General features: G+C 44.6%; 1 protein-coding gene across 2 annotated transcripts in view; it reads right to left on the bottom strand.

Annotated features, from left to right (window-relative positions):
- Positions 1-16,087, bottom strand: part of GSN (gelsolin) — a 68,910-nt gene extending 52,823 nt beyond the window's left edge. Inside the window, exons 1-2 of one of the 2 annotated variants that reach the window (XM_083423058.1) lie at positions 15,703-15,872; positions 5,119-5,174 (exon numbers count right to left, since the gene is read on the bottom strand). In XM_083423058.1, the coding sequence (XP_083279184.1) occupies positions 5,119-5,148 (30 nt within the window). In that variant the 5' untranslated portion in view covers positions 5,149-5,174; positions 15,703-15,872. Of the gene's footprint in view, positions 1-5,118; positions 5,175-15,702 lie in introns of both variants that reach the window. The other variant, XM_083423059.1, reaches the window with a different exon arrangement.
- Positions 16,088-22,645: the final 6,558 nt, after the last annotated feature.

Below are 22,645 nucleotides of genomic sequence, written 5' to 3'. Positions count from 1 at the left end.
TCCCGGTAGGAATGGGAGAGACTCCCTGCCTGAAGTGCTGAAAAGGTTATCTTATACATGCTCTTGGCACAGATGAAGCTCCCTGGAATTCCAGAACTGCTTCCCTCTACCCAACTGCTCCAGTCTCTCACCTAGGAGCCAAGCCCATCCAGAAGCATTCAGCCTTGCAGGAGCACCCTAATCCTCATCATCACACTCTGAAGGAACAACTTCGGTGCTTCCCCTTTGGGGCTGCACCACTGGAGAAGACCCACTAGCAATGGTGAGCTCCAAATAAATTGCCTTCTCCCCTGAAGACCAGCCACTGCTGTGTCAAAGTTCATACTCAGCCTGGGCAGAAACAAGCTGGTTTAATCGAAGCTTGTAAATATTTATTTCAGAGTTTTTTAATATCTCACCATTCTTGCAGAGATCGGCACACAGGGCAGTTTGCAACAAAACATAGCCACTTGCTTGGCTGGTTTATGGCGAGTGAGTAAATTATTCAGACACCCTGGCTGGGAAGCTTGTTATTTTGAGCTACAGTTAAGAAGTGTATGGGCTCACAGTTTAACTAAATGTTTCTTTTATTTCAAAGGAGAGGACACATATTTATTTTGGTGGAACTGTTTTGGAATTTGATGTGCCTCCATGGTTGGAACCAGTATGCTTCCGAATACCAGTGGCTGGAAACCACAGGAGGGGAGAGGGCTGCTTGTGCTCAGGTTCTGCTTGCAGCCTTCCCACAGGCATCTGGCTGGCCACTGTGAGAACAGGATGGTGGGTTACATGGGCCATTTGTTTATCCAATTGGCTTTTCTTATGTTCTTATATGACAGTAATAGGATCTTTGGGGTACCCAGTGACCAGAAAAAAACCTGCCTGGCCTGTTGTTAACAACACAGCAGCTTCATCTACAGAACCAAAACACACCTTTCATTCAGAACTCACACTTGTCTGAATTTTGCAATGCAATTCTCCAGCCAAATGTTTAGAAAAATGTAAATATTACAGGAAGGTGTGTATCCAAATATTATGGAAAGCAACAAACAAAAATGCCTTATATTATGGGAAATTGCTTGGGATGTGTGTGTACATTACGAAAAAATTACACTAAAATGCTGGGGAATTTTCATGAGGACTTAAAAACAAACATACACAACTGATGTGGCCACATGGAGAACCAAACTGAAGACTGGACAAAGGAAAAACTGAGAGAAATAAAAAATGACAGGTTCATTCTTCCTCCTTTTCAACACTCTTAATTTATGGAATCCGCCAGATGGCCACTAGCTGAGATGTCATGACTTTTAAAACAAAAACAAACCACGGACCTCAAACCCTATCAGTAACACTTAGTGGAGAAGTGGTAAAACCTCCACATACAGGGACAGTATACCTTGATGAAGTGGAAGCTGGGGACAAATCCCTGGGGATGGGCATCAATCTTGTACCCAAAGGCATCAACCTAGCAAGTTTGGAAACTGGATGATAGATCCAGAAAAGCAACTCTTGTTTCTAAATTTTCTATTTAGCCCTTACTTGCTAAACTTTTGTTTTCCTTTGATTTGTCTTCTTCCACCTGCTGCTACTAGGTTATTCCCCCCCCCCTTTCAACTGGGAAGCTGTTAAGCCACAAGAAAGCTCCTTGCCTCCAGTATCAACTCAAGGTTCTTTGAAGAAGAAGAAGAAGAAGTAGTTTCCCTTCCACTGACTGCACTCAGGATGGCCAAGGGAGGTTGCGACACTGACCTAAGCCACGCCTCCCTGGCTTATAACTGTTTCCAGTTAAGCTGAGCCTCAGGGGAAGTGACTGCGGTCATCCCCAACAATTGGGAAACTACAAGATGAAGCCCAAAGATGGTCAAGAGAGCGCTCTAATTCCTCCCCTTCTTTCTTCTGTATGATCTTGACTATTAATATCAGGGCCACTTGGCAGAAGCTGAAACTCCCTACAAGCAAATCACTGCCATATGGAAAACAGTGAATGAATCCTGCATGAGGCAGGGTCTGGCTTGGGGCAAACTAAGGTTGGTGGAGCAAAGCACCTTACTGAAGACCCCCTGTTTGATTTCCAGCATCTCCAGGTACGACTGGAAATACCTCCTGCCTGAAACCCTGGAGAGCCATTGCTAGTCACTATAGACAGTACTGAGCTAGAAAGACTAATGGTCAGACTTGTTATAAGGCAGCTTCCTTTGTTTCTATGCCAAGCAGACAGGAATCAAGGTTTTAGCCCTTAAGGCACATATGAATGAATGAGCAAACTGTGCTCCTACTTCCTAAGCGCTTATATGCACTCAGCAAAATGGGGACATCTGCAGTTCATAGCTTATTTACAAAAAACAACCCAGGGGATTTGCACCTCCAAAGAGTGGACTTCCATGCAAGTCTATTGCCTTCAGTGAAGCAGCTTTTTGCACTGATGACATACTTGGGAGTCTAGAAAGGAGACTGCTGAGTGGTGTGTGGGTGTGAGAGAGATTACGTGTGCAGGACACGCCATCTGCGCAAGTGAGATCAAGACTGAACTCTTACTTTTATTAGCTGTGGCTACCTTCTCTGCTTTAAAAATGTATCTAAAATAAGGGGCAATTGAGTTAGGAAGGCAAGAACTAGGTAGTGGTGTTGGTGTTCATTCAACCCCTGCTTTAGCTAAAGATTCTTTGTATGCTGTTGAAACAAGTTGGCATCCAGCCTCTAGCTCTACCTGTGTGAAATGGGAACAAGAATTGCCAATTTCACATAGGGGATCATGAGGTCAAATACCATGAAGAATTGTACAGTCGTTTGCCATATACTTCCTGCCAACCTAGCAGTTCGAAAGCATGTCAAAGTGCAAGTAGATAAATAGGTACCACTCTGGCGGGAAGGTAAACGGTGTTTCCGTGCGCTGCTCTGGTTCGCCAGAAGAGGCTTAGTCATGCTGGCCACATGACCCGGAAGCTGTACACCGGCTCCCTCGGCCAATAAAGCGAGATGAGCGCCACAACCCCAGAGTCAGCCACGACTGGACCTAATGGTCATGGGTCCCTTTACCTTTGCCATATACTGCTCTCTAAATGGTAACTAGCAGTACAATGGTTGTAAGCAGTTGTTGTTGTTGTTGTTACTCACTTGCCCTTCACCATAAGGTCCCAAGCCAGGTTACCAAAACATAAAACATCAATACAAAATCAGTTAGAACAAGTTACCATTAGAACAACATGATGGGTTCTTAAAACACGTATCTCAGTTGTCAAATGCCAGGGTAAAGAGATGTATCTTCAGCATGCAATGGAAGTTGCACAATGAAGATGCTCAGTGCACCTCCGTGGGAAGGGAATTCCATAAATTATGCTGAGATCATTTTTGCAGCTGGTTCTGTCTTCTTTCATCCATGAGGAGGGCTCCAATAGGGGCTATGCAATTGCTGAGTCACTTATCTTCGAGTGGTGTGTTCTTGATACAAGTTGATGCACAGATTCTCTATGCACTGCTGAATCATTTTTTAATAAGATGTACAGTAGTGTCTGGTTAGGGCTTGCATCCTTTTAAGGCTCCGAAATCCTATGCATATTCACTTAAACATTAAGCTGGTATCGATTCAGAAGACTAAATGTCTGTGTAATCATGATTCAAAATTAGGTTGCAGTTGTGCTTAGGAAGAATGCAGTCGTGCTTTTGCATACCATGTTGCAAGCCTGAGGCAAACTCATTTCAACTGAAATTTGATTTACGGGGCACACAAACAGGTTTAACATGCCTGCGTTTTCCCCTCCAGTCAAAATTTCCAGTCCCGTTCCAACAAGCTCAGGCAGGTCTGACATCACTTCCTTATCTCATTTCCCATCCTTACCACATTCCTGCCTTTAGTCAGTATTACTGGGAATTTATTTACCTGTGCCAGGGTCTTCTTGGTGGTGGCTCTCCATTTGTGGAATACCCTCCTCATTACGGACTTTTAGGAGAAAGTTTTAAACACTCCTGTTTACCTAGGCATTTGATGGCTGAAAGACACTGGTCCTGACAACCCTGAAATCACTGGCTGAGAGAATATTGTTAACTGTTTTAACACTATTTTTAATATTATTATTATTATTACTGACATGTTTGCTGCACTGGGCTCCTTCCGGATGAAGGGCAGGATATAAACATCATCATCATCATAATGATAGGATAATCCCTGTTCTTATTCAGCAGGGTTGGCTCCAATAGCCAACATGTTTGGAAGCTCCAACTGGAACAGAATTCTACCAACAGAGATTCAGCAGGCACCTTTGGTTCCAACTTTTAAATGCCTGATTAAAAACTCTTCTATTCTGTCAGATGTGTGCAGGCCATTAAGAGTACATATTTCCATAATAATTATATGGTTTCGGATTGTAATTTTTTATATGGTTTTTACTATATGGCTTTAATGATTGTTGTAAACTGCTCCGATATTCTTAATGAACAGCAGTAACATACCCCCGGGAAACATCTGTCCCGGGAAAACCAGGGCATCCTGTTTTTTCACTTGTGCACAGCGGCTATTTTGGGTGATCTCGACCTGAGAAAAGTGCTTCTTCCAGGGCTTTGATCTCATGCAGGTCATGTGACTCACCTGGGCATGTGGCCTGGAAGATGTGCATCCTGGTTTTGGGCCTGGACACATTGGAGGATTGGAGCAAATACATGTATTTACGAATAAAATTAAAATGTTGCAATTCCCTTGCACAAGACAAAAACCCAGAGGGGTAGGGTGCCGGGGCAGATGGTCAGCCCCAGCTGTCTCAGTCCTGTATGTATGGGGCAGAGAAGAGAGGGGACTACCACAGATCTCTTGCCTGGGGCCCACAATGGTACCAGGATACATCTCCCCACCTCCCTCACCACATTGTTTCTTTGAATAAGAAATCCCCTCCCTCTCCCCAGGCATGCCCAAGGACAAAGTGTTCAATCATGCATATAAGTAGGTTTTGAAAATTGGAGGAGGGGGGAGAGAAATTTAGATGACCAGGGAAGGGAGACAAAGTACAACTGCATAGAAAGGGGGCGAAGTTGGGAGTGGAAGTTGGAGAGTCTGTGGTTAGCAAAAGATTGATTCATAACATCCAAAAAATAAAAAAGCAAGTTAACATTCCAAGCAGCTTATTTAAAGTAGGTCTTGCGTCCTACCTTGGCGTCTTTGACACAAGTCATCCCCATAACTTTTTTTTAAAAAATAACACTCCCTAGGAAACATTTTAAATAAAGTTTAAGTCGCTACATTTTTAATTTGATTTCTTTTCTCTTGCAGATTTCTACATTATTTACTAACAGTAGTCTACAGTGTTTTCAGAACTGAGACACATATCTAAACCAAACATGCATTTGGGCTTCTATTTCTGATATGTATATATAGTCTTTCTCTCTCTCTCTCTCAGAGAGTAGGGCAAATTCTGGTAGTGTAGCAGTGGAGAACCTTTTGTTTCCTTAGCCCAAGGGCCACACTCCCTTCTGGGCAACCTTCCAGGGCTCACATGCCAGTGATGGGTAGAGCCAGAGGCAAAAGTGGTCAAAGCAACAAGTGTAAATTTAACCTTTGTACAGCAGGTGAGTTTCTGCCCATACTTTCACACGTCCTCTCTCTCCTCCATCCAAACAAGCAAGAAGCATTATTGGAGATCAAGGACATATTCCATCTAGGCAAAAACACTTGGGGCAGAGCATGGCCTGGGGAGTATTCCAAGGGCTGGGCACAGAGGACGGGAGGGCCACTCCCCCCCATTTGAATTTGCCCATCTCCATCCCACCAGCAGAAGACCAATTAAGTCCTACTCAGTGAAGACTCACTTAAATTAAGGAATCTAATAGGAATTCCAACGAATTCTAACAGTAATATCCATTATTTTCAGCAGGTCTGCTCTGAATATGACTAGCATGGAAACAACCCCGGTGATTTATAATGCACAGAGCCTCATTTTGTGAGCGTACAGACTGGGTCCCAAAGACAGCTTTCATTAACGCGCTTATAGGTAAAAGGAAAAAAAATCCCAAGCTTATAGCCCTAATCTAAAAGTGCATTCAAGTAACTCCCTTTGTGTTCCTGGCATTCAAGTGCTTCTGGGCTATTTTTACCAGCTTTTGGCAGACAGCCAAAATTGGTCATAAAACCAGTAGGAAACAAGGATTTGCCATTCATCTCATCATCAGCTGTTCCGCCCTCTGGTCAGCTGATGGCACACCAAGAAGAGGAGGCAAAGCAAAGGCAACGGAGGAGAGAGGAAAAAACCACCGGCAAAGAAAAATAAATGCTTCTCTTTATGCAACTTTAACTGCAGCCCTGCAGATTTCTATTCCTCTAGAACAGCTTCCCCAAAACATTTGATAATGCAGGGAAGTGGTGTGTGTGTCTGTGTGTGTGTGTGGAGAGAGAGTCCTAGATTAAAATTGGAAACATACTTTGCTTGACACCCGATCTATCTTTTTGAGTAGATATGACAATGCAGCTGCGTAGATTTATAAATTCACTTGACAATGCAATCCTATGCATGATTACTCAGAAGTTAAGTCCTACTGTGTTCTTTGGGGTTTGCTTCCAGAAAGAAACATTGACAGAGTGATGCTAGGCATGCTTACTCAAAAACATGCATGATTTTAATAAGATTTAACTAAGAGTACACAGAACTGCATCCTTGTAGCTTAATCCTACACATGGCTATGAAGAAGTAAATCCTGTCAAGTTCAATATGCTTGATGCTTAGGAAGGACTGCAGCCTTAATTGACTAAAAAGGTTATCCAATTATTATTTTTAATACAAGTGCTTACAAAGAATGCATATTATCATTAATAATCTGACTGAAATCCATATGAATAATAGAGCAAGAGTCCCTTGAGACATCGTTTTGATTGTACATTCATGATGCGAAGGGTACTTTATCATATTGGGGCAGTTAAACATCACTCCACTGTTTCTGCTTGGCAAATGTTTTGGGGCAGACATACTGCTTCTTTTCCAATCGGTGCATGTCCCATAACTTCCTGCTGAAATCCATTTATACCACCAATGCTCCAGTATTACTACTACTACTACTACTACTATTATTATTTATTATTATTATTTCTACCCGCCTATCTGGCTGGGTTTCCCCAGCCACTCTGGGCAGCTTCCAACAAAAGATTAAAAATACATTAAAACATCAGTCATTAAAAACTTCCCTAAACAGGGCTGCCATCAGATGTCTTCCAAATGTCATATAGTTGTTTATTTCTTTGACATCTGATGGGAGGGCGTTCCACAGGGTGGGCGCCACTACTGAGAAGGCCCTCTGCCTGCTTCCCTGCAACTTCACTTCTCGCAGGTTTCCTGGGGGAACGCAGGGGTACGCATACTCCTAAACATTTTGTGAATATTTGTACTTCTGTCTATTTACTGTATTTATTTTTCCCAATTTGAACTATAAAATGGTGATTTTCTTGAGTTTATTAGGAAAAAAACCACTGCTATTACCTTGGCAACCCAGAAATGTGCCCTGACACAATGAGAGGCTGCAGCCCTGGGTTTTCAAAGATGAACACTCTAGCTTAAGCACTTTTGGATGCAAAGAAAGCAGGTCATATTATAGGCTGCCCAAAAATATGAGAGGAATGGAACAGCGAGCCTGACAGCAACCTCACTCTTTAATCTTGTAAACCACAAAATATTCTCAAAGTAACTCTGATATTTTTTCCCCTGCCCTCATATGAAGAAATATTTCATTGCCTTCCTGTAACCAGGCATGCAGTCTGATGCATCTCAGAGCTTGGAATAATGGAACAGCTACCAGGCTTAGTGTTTGATGGGGTGTGCCTGTTTCTCTCTCCCCACCCCCACCCTGTCTGGAATAATTGCACCTCATCCCATCCCTATGGTGATGACTCTAGCATCTGCACACTGCAATTACTTCCAGCGTAAACACTGCCAAAGGGCTTTTGGGTCCTACCTTCCACAGAACATCATTTCCTCCCTATGTCTGTGCCCACTGCCTTTGAGATATGGAGCAGTTGTGTTCAGAATCCAGCTGTTAAAAGGGGTGAGACTGGCTGTCACTCAATGGAGATTGGTCCACTGGGGCAAACGGGGCACTGCCCCACCAACTGTCTGGCCCCACACTGCCCTTCTTACTTGCAACCAGTTTAGGGAGTGGCACTGGCCGTCAGCTTCCACCTTCTTTCTCTTCAGGCTCAGAGGAGGGCAGAACTCTCAGTTTTAACTATGATTTAGCATATCAGCTTCAGATATTGGAGGGAACTTGGGGAAGAATCTGCCTCCTCACTGTAGGAAGTCCAGGGGGTTCTTGTGTGCGAGCTCCCAGGCTGGTGAGTTGAGCCTTGGCAGATGCCCAACTATGCTAAACCTTGACGTTCCGTGTAGCAAAATCCTCTGCCTGAGATGATAGCACACTCCCAAATGACTGGATTTTAACAACTGTCTAATTTCATGTTCTTTTCTAAGAGGGAAGTTTTGATTTCTGTAGGCTTGTCTTTTCCTGTCTCTCCCATTAACAGTGGCTGGTGATTTCAGCCTGCCAGTGATCAGGAACCCCCTTCTATAATAAGCCTTGAGGTGGGTGGGTGTGCAAATTACAAGCAGCAGTGACTCATATTCTCTCTATCTCTCTCCTTCCTCTTCTTGAGGATTTGGCTGGATTGGACTCATAGCTCCTGTAGCAGCTAGAAAGAAAAGTCTCCTGAAATTTTGCAGGGCTGCCAGGGGAACTAGCCCTGCAAACATTTAAGAGAAGACTGAATGGGTTCCTACTGAATAAAAGGGGGTTGGACTGTATGATCTTTTGGGTCTCAATCCAATCCCCTCGCCCAAATGAAAAGTCATTGGTGTAATGAGAGAAACTGGATACCTGGTGTAATTACACACACACACACACACACACACACACGTGTACATCTACACATCCTATGGAACATGTTTCTTTTCACTAAATTCACAAAGCAGTTTAAGCCCAAACACTCAAATGTATGTGATCACAAGGACTAGACAGGGGTCAGCAAACCTTTTCAGCAGGGGGGCCGGTCCACTGTCCCTCAGACCTTGTGGGCGGCCGGACTATATTTGGGGGGGGACGAACGAATTCCTATGCCCCACAAATAACCCAGAGATGCATTTTTTAAAAAAGGGCACATTCTACTCATGTAAAAACATGCTGTTTCCCAGACCATCCACGGGCCGGATTTAGAAGGCAATTGGGCTGGATCCGGGCCTTAGTTTGCCTACCCATGGACTAGAATCACATTCCTGTATGTGAAGCTTCTGAGCATCTGCAGCAACAGATGTCACTCAAGAGCCACCAATCTATTTAGGTTATGGGCACAATTTGATTTTTGAGCAAATACTGTGAACACTCCCTCCCTTCCACCGGTCACTTCTTTCTCTCCTGCCTTGCACCCCAGCCCTGGTGATAGACAGACAAGAGAAAACGTGTGTGTGCACATGCTATGTTGCTTTTGCATGGGACATGCATAAAAGTTGGATCCAGCAGACATAACAATGCCTTCAAAACCGCATAGAGTGGAAAGAGGAAGTGGGAAAGAGAGTCGTTCTTCCAACTTCCTCCTGCCGCTCTATGTGCCTTTGGAAGGAGAAAAAGGAAAGTACTGAACTTCTCATCAAAGAAGCAGTGGGGATTCCCACTGTGCCCATGGGAACACTGGTGATTTCTACAGTAGCTTCTAATTTATAGTTAGTAAACGTAAGGGGACCCCTGACCATTAGAGCCAGTCGTGACCGACTCTGGGGTTGCGGCGCTCATCTCGCTTTATTGGCCAATGGAGCCGGCGTACAGCTTCCGGGTCATGTGGCCAGTATGACTAAGCAGCGCACAGAAACACCATTTACCTTCCCGCCAGAGTGGTACCTATTTATCTACTTGCACTTTGTGCTTTCGAACTGCTAGGTTGGCAGGAGCAGGGACCAAGCAATGGGAGCTCACCCCGTCGCGGGGATTTGAACCGCCAACCTTCCGATCGGCAAGTCCTAGGCTCTGTGGTTTCTGTATCTATTTGAGCCATGGACCATGGCGTTCCTTGTTTCTTTTTTAAGAGTTTATTTTCGTATTTTGCCTGTGTGCATGCAGAGGGGGTGGTTTGGATGCAGTGCTACTCAACTCCAGGCACCATCAGGATTCACTTGTGCAACAGACCTCAGGACTGGACTTGCAAATGGATTTCAAACACAAAACTCCTGTTGCACTTTGGGTTGGGACAACTGCATAGAATAAGAGGCGGGCAATACTGCAGCTGTCATTGCCACCAGTTGCTGGCTCCCTCCTTTTCTCCAATCAGAACCTGAATAAAGCCCATTTCCATCAGTGTGTTCATGTAGTAGTGAGGACTACATGTAGGGAGCTCCTTCAGATAAAGCAGCAATTGTGCTGGCCTTTGGCTGAGTGGGGAATGGGAGAATTAGGTCAAGCCCGCTCCCATACTCCTGACTGGTGTTATTACCAGTGGTGTCTGGTGCCCTTTGGGCAGACAGCAGAGAGGCCAATGGTAGGCAGAGCCAGAGTCAATGGCAAGCAGAGCATTCATCTTCCTCCCTAAAGAGTTCTACAAGGGGCAACACTGAGCATAAGGATGAGGAAGCTGGCAGCCAGGCCACTATCTGCACTAGATGCACCGTATTTTTCGCTCTATAAGACGCACCAGACTACAAGACGCACCTAGTTTTTGGAGGAGGAAAACAAGAAAAAAAATATTCTGAATCTCAGAAGCCAGAACAGCAAGAGGGATCGCTGCGCAGTGAAAGCAGCAATCCCTTTTGCTGTTCTGGCTTCTGAGATAGCAGCGCAGCCTGCATTCGCTCCATAAGATGCACACACATTTCCCCTTACTTTTTAGGAGGGAAAAAGTGAGTCTTATAGAGCAAAAAATATGGTAAGTAAGAAGGCAGGTAGGTGGGAGTTTGCTGAGGATAGACTGAGGTTGGTGGGGCACTGTCCCATTCACTCCAATGCACTACTTTCCGCTGACTATGACTGCTTTTTACCAAGTTATTTCCTGTGTGCAGTCTGGCAGCTGGATCTGGAAGAGGAGCCACAGCGATCACAGACATTTGGGCATCCAGAGACGGATGTATAGAAGAAAACTTCCATGCGCGTATGGCCACCAGCTTGATCAGACCGGTTATTTCAATGTCTTGCACTGGATTTCATGCTGTCCTTAAATGCACAGCAGCAGCAGAAGAGGTTGCAGGTTTACTTAAAAAAGAGAGGTATCCAGTTGCTATTTAGCCTTGTGGCAGCCATAAAACACACATTTTTGCACAAATTATCAGCCTTGATTTAACTTTGGGAAGTCGTTAATTCACAAAACCTTCCCTTCCAGAAAGGTGTGGCACCCCAGACTGTGTCTCCGCTTTCAGCTCACATTTTTTAAAAAGCTTTCTGTGAGTTCTTAATTTAGAAGTTCCCCCAACTTTTGCTGCTTTGTATTCAAAGCCCCCCTTTCTAATAGTGAATATAGCAGTGTTATTATTGATCTTTGGGGATTCAGAGATCCACTTTTAGGGAAGTGACTGGGAGCCTAGAGCCCTTGGGTCTCTCCCCAGACCACATGCCTTCCTCAGTCACACTCCCCCCCCCCCCACTGGCCCTGCTTCACATTCTGCTTGGGTGCTTTTGAAAGTGTCCTTGGAACTCTGCAAATGCCCCTTGCTTGACTGGATGGAAGACAGAGAGGGGTGCATGAACATGCATAAAACTAATATAGTTGTAAAAAGGCAAAATTTGCATCCATTCCTCTGTCCACTTTTTCCTCTGGTCTTTCCCATTACTGGCATGTCACCCCCCTCCCAGAATGAGAAAGGGAGTGGAAGGAGGCAAGGAAGATTATACTCATGGGTGTCTGTTGGAGTGGGCAAGGGGGGCAATTGCTCCCCCAATCCCCATGTGTATACCAGAATCCCTAAATTCCTAGCTAGCTGGCTTTTCTATTTTTAATGTAAATTTCCAGCAGTAAAACCTGAGATATGAGGCAAAACATACAGGTGAAACTCTCCTTATTTCTTTTGCACAAAATTAGCCAGCTACTCAGTGATGGCTGGCGCCCATTGTGACTGGTGGGCCAGAAGGTTGGAAGCCCAAACATTAGCCAGTGCCAAAGCCAATGGCAGGCAGAGTCAACTCATCTTAGCTTTGTCCTCATCCTCTTTCCCATTGAGCTTTGCAAATGGGGAGGAAGTGGTGGTGGAAGAGGAAGCTGACAGCCAATGCCACTCCCTGGTCTGGTTCTTATCAGGAAGGAGGGCAGGTGAGTGGGGAGGGGGCAGCTGAGAGCGGACCAAGGTTGGTAGAGCACTGCCCCATTTGCCTGAATGGGCCAACCTCCACTCCAGCTACTATCTCAACAGTGTTTTCAGCTGGTGAATTAAGTCTGAACAATGAGTGACATTTAAGAAAGGGGATCTGGCTAGCTAGGGTGAAACACCCATTGTCTTCTACACTCTAAAGAAGGAACTTCTTGGTTTGCTTTTGAGGCTTTTATGCTCGTCTCCTGTGCTGGAAAAGTGATCACTGCCCTGTACAAAACAGTTCAAGTATCCAGGATTTTTTTTGGGGGGGGGGGAGGTAACAGCTGTAATTGGGGGGTATAGTTCGAAAACAAAGGAGTAGCGAAACAACAACCGGAGTTCATGATATTTCAAACTCAGGTGTTCTTTCATACAAAAAAATGTGATGCCTCCCACATTTATCAAATGATCCTGCCAGCATGTCAATGCAGACAGAATTTTCCATTATTATACCTATATTACATAGGGCAAGGCTGTGGCTATAGTGAATGGGTAATGTCAGCACAGCACAACACAGCGTTGTTGTACCCAATTTGGATGATTTGTTTAATGTAATATCTGTACCCTGCTTTTCCAACAACAAGGATGAGCTCAAAGTGGCTCACAATAAAAACATCAATACACTAACAAACATGACAACCCCTGTAGTATCAAAAACACAACAGCATAGGAAGATTAATAATAATAATAATAATAATAATAATAATAATAATACAATTCAGTACAAACTAAGCTGTTAAGACGATGATCCCACAAATGCCCATATATCGACCTAAGACACTTTTTCATCCCCAAGCAAAACTTGTGCGTTACACCTTCTAAAAATAAGGAAAGTGCGATTTTGTTTTTCAAATAACAAGTTCTTGGGGGGAAAAGTTTTTCCTCTTTTTAAAAAAGAATGAGTGCTTTTTTTGGCTATGCAAATTCATACAGTCAATTCATTGACTAAAACTAAGCTCTTTACCCTGGCTTTTGACACCCAGGCTGAATATTTTCAGCACCTGCCTTATTTCTGTGATTGTAAGTTGTTTTTAAAATTGTGCTTTAATTGTTGTAACCTGTCCTGAGCATAATAATAAATGACTCATCTAAGCTTTCTTTAACTGTGACAGCTGTATCAGAATGCATTCTTCTACACAAGTATTTATTTTCTTATTGAATGTGGGGGGGGGGGTTACCTGCCTTTCAACCAGATTATTTTCAAGGTGAGTAAATAAAAATTAAGGAACTTGGATAGAGGACATCTATCTTTGAATCTGGACATCCAGTTTCTTCTCCCTCCCTCCTCCCTCTTTCTTTTCTTAAAAAGAAGGATAGTAGTAGGAAGGGTAGGAAAGGACACAAGACAGAACACAAGAAAGACCTGCTGCACCATGACAGTGGCTCATCTAGTCCATCACCCTGTTCTCACAGTGGCAACCTGAGTGCAACAGTGCTCTCGCCTCCTGTGGTTCCCTGCAACTGGTAATCAGAAGTATACTGCCTCTAACATTGGAGGTGGAACAGAAGAGCCCAGATGGATAAGGCTAGTGGTCCATGTAGTCCACCATCCTGTTCTCACAGTGGCCAAACAGATGTTTCTGGGAAGTCCGCAAGCAGGACCTGAATGCAATAGCACACTGGCATTTAGAAGCTGACTGCGTCCCAACAGTGGAGGCTGAACACAGCCATCGTGGCTAGCAGCCATCAACAGCCTTATCCTCCATGCATTCTCCATGCTATTCTAAGGGTTCCCAAACTCTTGTCTGCAAGGTTTGCTCAGGAGCTCCCCAACGTGATTCTGGTTTTGCAGGTTGAAGACAGGAGATGGAACACCCACCGCATTACATATTCACACCAACTTTTACAGTGGTACCTTGGGTTACAGACGCTTCCGGTTGCACCCGCTTCAGGTTACAGACTCCGCTAACCTAGAAATAGTACCTTGGGTTAAGAACTTTGCTTCAAGATGAGAACAGAAAGTGGTGCTTCAGGTTAAGAACAGTTTCAGCTTAAGAACGGACCTCCAGAACGAATTAAGTACTTAACCCGAGGTACCACTTTACATGCAATTTTTACTGTTTCTTCTGTTTCTTGCATTTTATTTTATTGTATTACAATTGGAATTCCATAAAACGCAGAAAAATAGCAGTGTGAAGGGAATAAAAGAAGAAGATAATGTGGCATCTAGCCCAACACATTGCAACTGCTATAATGAGCAGAAAATTCATTAAGTGGTCCACCAAGACCCTCCGTGATTTTTAAGTGATGAGGGAATAATTTGGGAACTACTGGTCTAATCCTCTTTTAAAGCTACCCATGTTGGTGGCCATCACTTTTTCCAGTGGGAGTGAGTTCCATAGTTTAACTATGTGCTTTGTGAAGAAGGACTTCCTTTCATCTGTCCTGAACTCAGCTTCATTGCTGAGAGTGCTATGAGAGCTGGAGGAAATTTTTTCTGTGTCTACATTCTTCCCACCACGCATCATTTTATAAACCTCTATCATGTTGCCTCTTCTCTAAACTTAAAGGTCCCCAGTGCTTCGCTGGACAGCCCTTGGTTCTCGTATGAGGAGAAAGGAAGAATAACTTTACTTCCTTCCTTCTTGTGGCGAAGTCTTGTGGAGGGAGATAAAAAGAAACAGAAAGGAGGAGGCGAAAGAAAGAGAAAAGAGGTAGAAAGAAAGAAAGAAAGAAAGAAAGAAAGAAAAGAAAATGTTTTGGTGCAATTCTGAGTCCCCACGGAAGACCAAGGATCTCTGCACTACATCGAAGAGCAACTTGTATCCTACGGGCTCAAACCTCAGAGCGAGCGATTTGATTGGCCGCTCCTCCTAGCCTTCCAGCACCCTTTTGACAGCCCCAGATTCTTTCACAGAAGCCTCAGCAAGTGTTGCAGATAAGCTAAGGAGCTGCGTGTGATGAAGGGACAGGTGACCCAGCTGTGTGTGTGTGAGAGAGAGTCCCATATCAAGAGAGTGCTAAACTGGAAATCCTGCAAACAACGACCATCCCAATCCACGTATCACCCGCCCCCCGCAAAGCGTATAGCGCACCCCCCGCCCGCCCTCCACTCTGCCTCTTCCCTGCCTAGTACACGCCGACTCCCTAAACTTCTGGTTCTCATGGACCGTGGGAGTCCGCGAAAACTTCTATTCCGCAATAAATCTGTTCGCTTTTAAGGGGCTCTTTGGTCAAAGCCTCGATGATTTCTTCCAAGTTGCGGATACAGCTCGAACCGCCCACCCCCCCAAAGTAGCAAGATCGCGCCCCCAACCCACATAACTCCCACCCCATCGAGAGCATCTCCCAGACCCAGAGGGGAGGGACCGACACGTCAGATCGCCCGGAGGAGGGGAAAGGAGGAGGACGGGGACCCCAAACCCGGATCTGTTGCGCTCGTCTCCGCCCCCTCCCTCTCTTTCTCCCTTCCAAGCGGCCGGCTCAGGGGTCTTACCTCGGGTTGCAATGGAAAAGCAAAAAGGAGCTCAAGCTGATTCCAACCCACCGAAGTAAGATACGAGTGGGCCGGTCCGAACTGAGCTCAGCTGAGAGGAAGAAGAGAAGAAGAAAAGAGAGAGGGAGGGAGGAAAGGAGCGCTGGGCTGGGCTGGGAGGGGCAGGGCATCTTCCGCCTCCCCCGCCTCTGTGCGCCCCGCCCAGCGCATTGAAGACCTACAGGCCACTCAGAAGTGCTTAGGGGTGGAGCATTTTGGTGTTGCAGAGAGCTGGTCCTGAGCGTCCGGTAGCTGATCTTTCGGAAGGGGCATGTGGGCGGGAGAGACGTGGCGACGAGAGAGCCCTAAGAGTCAGAGCCGTCTAGTCCAGCAAAGCGCCTCCCTTTCCCCACCCGCTCCGGAACTCAGTAATAATAATAATAATAATAATAATAATAATAATAATAATAATAATAATAATAATAATAAATAATTTTATTATTTATACCCCGCCCATCTGGCTAGGTTTCCCCAGGCACTCTGGGCGGCTTCCAACAAAACACTAAAATACAATAACCTATTAAACATTAAAAGCTTCCCTAAACAGGGCTGCCTTCAGATGTCTTCTAAAAGTTTGGTAGTTATTTTTCTCTTTGACATCTGGTGGGAGGGTATTCCACAGGGCAGGTGCCACCACTTAGAAGGCCCTCTGCCTGGTTCCCTGTAACTTGGCTTCTCGCAGGGAGGGAACTGCCAGAAGGCCCTCAGCACTGGACCTCAGTGTCCGGGCAGAACGATGGAGGTGGAGACGCTCCTTCAGACTAGCTTTGATAACCCCTTGGATCCCCTCCTACTTAGTTTCAATGATTCTGGTCCTTGGGTGGCCTAGAGGGGCAGAGCATGTGCTTTGCATGCAGAAGGTCACAGGTTCAATCCCTGGCCTTGGGCTGGAAACTAGCCATCCCTGAAACCCTAAGAAAAGCAGCTTCCAGTCACCTGTAGAAAATACTGAGCATGATGGGATCACTGGTGTGACTCAGTAGGGCAGCTTTCTGTGTTCCTCCTTTTTTCTTTTGTCCAAGTGTGTAGTACAAAGGTAGACAGCTTCTGACTGTGGAGGTTCCATTTAGCATCCCTGTTTATACTAACAGCAAACTCAGTTCTCCAGAGGTGGTTCCTTATGTAGCCAAACCGGCATCATACATGTACAAAAGGGAGGTACATGACGCATGGCACTCAGCATCTGGTGTGTCCTCAACTGAGTAAATTGGGCCTTCCAAGTAAGAATGGAACTGCCTGTGCCCACTTACTAGAGAGAGTAGGTACCACCAGCTCAGCTGGATGTACAGTACTTCTGAGTGAAATGTGCTACCTTTCTAAAGGCAAGAATTTTTTATTTATTATTTATGTGTTTATTACCATTTTGCCCCAGGATCTGATTGATGCACCTCTCTCAGAATAGTAATGCAAACATCTGTTTTCTTGGGGTGAGGAATCTCTTGCTTTGAGACAAATTGGATGTGGTGTTGGCACAGTTCACTAACTTGCTGCACTATCTTTTTTCAGATTGCAGGACATGGGACAGAGTGGCTAGCAGCAGAGGGCAGAAATCCAGCTGGTGTAAGGTCTGCCAGTGCAGGTTCCCCAGGAAAAGCTCTGGCTGTTGAAGGGAGAGGCGCTGCGCTACACAAAATAGTTGGCAACCCTTACATGTGATAAAAGAAATGTCAAAAATAGTTTGGTATGCTTATGTATAGGAGTAGGCCATAATTGGAAGCGGGTTGAAAATAAATCTGCCACTTTCATAATTCCTAGAATGCTGAGCATATACCTTTAAGCCATAGTTTAATTTAAGTGTGATCTCAAGAATCCTCATCACAAATAGGCTCAGTTTGCTGCAGCTAAGCTGGTCCAGATCTGGCCCATGCATGAATGTTAGTTAATCTGGAATTGCAAAAAGAACAGAGAGGTTTCTTGCATCTTTAATACAAACAGATATATTATGCCTTAAGTTTTAGTGGACTGGAAGAAAACACTTTATCAGATCCATTAAGCATTATCCTCCCCTCTCCTCTAAAGACAGAGGGATAGTATTTTTTTGGAAGCAGCCCAGAGTATAAATATTAAATTATTATTATTATTATTATTATTATTATTATTATGTGGCCTAGTGGTTGAACCTGCACCTTGGGGACCAAGATTCATATCACTACTCTGCTATAAAGCTCGTTGGGTAAGCTTATACCAATCATCATCTAACCTTCCTCACAGGGTTGTTGTGAGGATAAAATGGGAAGGTGGAGAACCCTGTGTGCCACAGTAAGTTCACTGGAGGAAAGATGTGATATATATGTAATAAATATGTACTTATTAGATAAGGGGGGGGAGGATGTGTTATTAGGTATATATCCACTTAACATGTAAACTCAATGTACGTATAGTTCTAAGAAGGGTACACTCTTTTGTGTAGAGCCAGGCTATCCGTCAATTAAAAACACATGTATACCTTAGAAAAAGTTTGGTTTATCACACAGAAATGAAAAGAGACAGAATATTCATGTGCTGCTTCTGACAGCAAGGGTGCAAATATGCAGCAATTAAATAATCATTCAGTATGTACACTGTAATAAGAATTTAAGGTCTCAAATATATACAGTGGTACCTCAAGTTACATATGCTTCAGGTTACAGACTCCGCTAACCCAGAAATAGTACTTCAGGTTCAGAACTTTGCTTCAGGATGAGAACAGAAATTGTGCTCCGGCAGTGTGGCAGCAGCAGGAGGCCCCATTAGCTAAAGAGGTGCTTGAGGTTAAGAACAGTTTCAGGTTAACAACGGACCTCCGGAACGAATTAAGTACTTAACCTGAGGTACCACTGTACAGTCATACCTTGGGTTATGAACGCTGCGGGTTGTGCGTTTTCGGGTTGCGGACCGTGCTGAACCCGTAAGTACTGGAACCTGGAAGTACCGGGTTACTTCCGGGTTTCGGCGCTCGTGCATGCGCAAAAGCACAAAATAACATCATGCACAGAAGCACTGAATTGCATCACACGTGTGCGCAGACATGGTGCTTCAGGCTGCAAATGCTGCAGATTGCAAACGTGCCTCCCGCACGGATCACGTTCGCAACCCGAGGTATGACTGTAAATTAAATATTCATAAATTTACACGGCAAACACATACATAAGTTTGTAAACGACTTGTCTGAAATAGTACAGGAGAACAATCCTGAAACTATTTTGATGCTCCCAAATTGACCTCAAATGTTTCTCTGCAAGGAGGAAGGAAATGGGAAAGCCGCTCCATTGTCCTTTGCTTACTGGTCTTTAGGGCATCTTTGTGTATGAATAGGGGAGCCTGTGACCTGGATTGAGGAATTAAAGTATTTACCATCACAAAAGATGGTCAGGCTGCCCAAGTGAGCAATCACTGGCCATTGTCAGGTATCCTGGCAGATAGGATTTTTGTTTTACCCACCTCTTTCTGTGATGTATGTATGATGTTTTTGGGGATGGTCTTGAGCTACAGGGTGGGCAATTTCAAAAGTCTATATAAGGGCTTGCACACCATTGTTCTGGGTTCCTCCTTCCTCCTGCATGTCGCGAGTGAGGACCCTGTTGCAACAGTTTTAATAAAGATGAATTTTAACAGGGAGAAATGTAAAGTATTGCACTTGGGCAAAAAAAATGAGAGGCACAAATACAAGATGGGTGACACCTGGCTTGAGAGCAGTACATGTGAAAAGGATCTAGGAGTCTTGGTTGACCACAAACTTGACATGAGCCAACAGTGTGACGCGGCAGCTAAAAAAGCCAATGCAATTCTGGGCTACATCAATAGGAGTATAGCATCTAGATCAAGGGAAGTAATAGTGCCACTGTATTCTGCTCTGGTCAGACCTCACCTGGAGTACTGTGTCCAGTTCTGGGCACCACAGTTCAAGAAGGACACTGACAAACTGGAACGTGTCCAGAGGAGGGCAACCCAAATGGTCAAAGGCCTGGAAACGATGCCTTATGAGGAACGGCTAAGGGAGCTGGGCATGTTTAGCCTGGAGAAGAGGAGGTTAAGGGGTGATATGATAGCCATGTTCAAATATATAAAAGGATGTCACATAGAGGAGGGAGAAAGGTTGTTTTCTGCTGCTCCAGAAAAGCGGACACGGAGCAATGGATCCAAACTACAAGAAAGTAGATTCCACCTAAACATTAGGAAGAACTTCCTGACAGTAAGAGCCGTTCGACAGTGGAATTTGCTGCCAAGGAGTGTGGTGGAGTCTCCTTCTTTGGAGGTCTTTAAGCAGAGGCTTGACAACCATATGTCAGGAGTGCTCTGATGGTGTTTCCTGCTTAGCAGGGGGTTGGACTCGATGGCCCTTGTGGTCTCTTCCAACTCTATGATTTTATGATTCTATTCTAAAGATCAGGCTTACTATTCAATATTCTCTGGTTGGTCTCTGTTATTTTCACCTACCGATAGGGAACCCACTTAAGGACTCTATATGGGCTCTTGGATACCCCATAAGGGAAAAGGAGCAGATTTTGTTTACATCAACACACACCTTGATTATAGAGAAAAGGGGATCCCTAATTATGCCAAAAGTATGGAGAGTGAGTGCAGCAATTTGTGACAGATTCACACGAAAATAAATAAAAATAGGGGAGGAGTACATGTGATCTATGGGACGCGGGTAGCACTGTGGGTTAAACCACAGAGCCTAGGACTTGCCGATCAGAAGGTCGGCGGTTCGAATCCCCGCAATGGGGTGAGCTCCCGTTGCTCGGTCCCTGCTCCTGCCAACCTAGCAGTTCGAAAGCACGTCAAAGTGCAAGTAGATAAATAGGTACCACTCCAGCAGGAAGGTAAACGGCGTTTCCGTGTGCTGCTCTGGTTCGCCAGAAGCGGCTTAGTCATGCTGGCCACATGACCCGGAAGCTGTACGCCAGCTCCCTTGACCAATAAAGCGAGATGAGCGCCGCAATCCCAGAGTCGGCCACGACTGGACCTAATGGTCAGGGGTCCCTTTACCTTTACATGTGATCTTGGAGCAAGCGGAACACAAAGACAGTGATTTGAGATCTGTGCCTTCTCCAAGAGTTAAGCTCCCCTCTTCAGAATCCTATGCCAGGAAGGCAACAGTCTCATACCCATTCTTTGGTCTGTGAGCCAGCAAAGTGAGGTGTGGTCCTTCAAATCACAGTGGAGCTAAGAGGGGTTCCTGATAGGGCTCTGAGCTGACTTAGATAGGAAATTCAGGCATTAAGTATAGTTTAAACCCAACTAAACTCTATGGAAATGGGAGAGGGCTTTGTTTAGTGAGTAATTAACAACACACCCAAGTCCTTTGAATTATCGTTTCTTCTTTCTAGTGCACTATTCATAGAATGTAGCATTAGAAGAGACCTCTAGAGTCATCTAGTCCAAATCTTTGCAAATGCAAGAATCGCAACCAAAGCATCCATGACTGATGGCCATCCAACCTCTGTTAAAAACCTCCAATGAAGCAGAGTCAATTTCTAGGATGGGAAACTACTATCCTGATTCAAGCCTAAGCAACAATTTAAATCGACAGCATAGTCTATTGCCACAAACAGCTAAAAAGATGATGATGCCACAACAGGCCTGGGTTTGAATTTTTTAGTATTGCTGAAACTCACTTGTGCATCCTATTTAAGGAACAGGGTCCCCCCCCCCATCGTACGTTTCCGAGCACAATTCAAAGTGTTAAAGCCCTAAACGGCCTCGGTCCTGTATACCTGAAGGAGCGTCTCCACCCCAATCATCCAGCCCAGACACTGAGGTCCAGCGCCGAGGGCCTTCTGGCGGTTCCCTCATTGCGAGAAGTCAGGTTACAGGGCACCAGACAGAGGACCTTCTCGGTAGTGGAGCCCACCCTGTGGAACACCCTCCCTTCAGATGTGAAGGAAATAAGTAGCTATCCTATCTTTAAAAGACATCTGAAGGCAGTCCTGTTCAGGGAAGTTTTTAATATTTAACACTGTATTGTTTTTAATACTTGATTGGGAGCCGCCCAGAGTGGCTGGGGAGACTCAGCCAGATGGGCGGGGTATAAATAATAAATTATTATTATTATGGTAATTGTCAGGGTTAGTAAAAGGACATTGGAGAGAGGTGGAAAGATTTGAGTTGCATCTCAAGCAATGAAACAAACAGAAACAAGGATTAGCAACAGGTGAAGGTTTCTAGAAACCACAAGACTTATGCAGTGGAGTTGAAAGCCCCAAGAAACCCACCAGCAGCAATTGAAGGAGAGGGAAGTGGTTTGATGAGGGCCTAACATTTTCTGCGTGTTTAAAAGAATTTTCCACATGTCTAGCTCTTTCATCACATATATATACCACTTCCTCATAGTTGCCTCAGGCACTCAGTGGTGGCTCATATGCACTGGGGACTATTTTCCAGGGACAGTCCTGGAATTACAAAAGCCATTGTTGTCCCATCCCCGGCTCTGAGCCTTCTTCTCCTGGGGGTTCCCCCAACTGGTGCCTCCCATCTCTCCTCTGCATCCAGATGGAGAAATTTGATTTTGTTTGCATTTTAATGAGAAACTACCTGATTTGTACTTCTCAAATCAATGTGTGAACTGACATGGCTGTCCTTCAAACTATGCGTTTTCCCAAATTTTGCAATGCAAAAGAGTACGGTACATATAAAGAGACACATTAAGAGAAAATTGCATAGGACTGCATATATTAGTGAAAATAGCATATAATTATACATTGTATTAGGAGAAAATGTTTGCCAAAAGATGTATATTAGTCAAATGTGCACATAAAAATGTGTTTACATGAAAAAGCTAGTTAATTCTGATGCAAATTTTTAAGAAGAAACTTGCAAATTGCTGCAAAAATGCAAACTGAATTTAAGATTGAGAACACGAGGAATGGAATTGACTGCAGTGTGGAACTTACTTCCAAGAAAACATGCATTGAATCTGGTT

This window comes from Podarcis tiliguerta (assembly GCF_965153285.1).
Source record: "Podarcis tiliguerta genome assembly, chromosome: Z".
Taxonomy (NCBI): Eukaryota; Metazoa; Chordata; class Lepidosauria; order Squamata; family Lacertidae; genus Podarcis; species Podarcis tiliguerta.
Note: the sequence above shows the minus strand (reverse complement) of the source record. Positions and strands in the feature narration are given on the sequence as shown.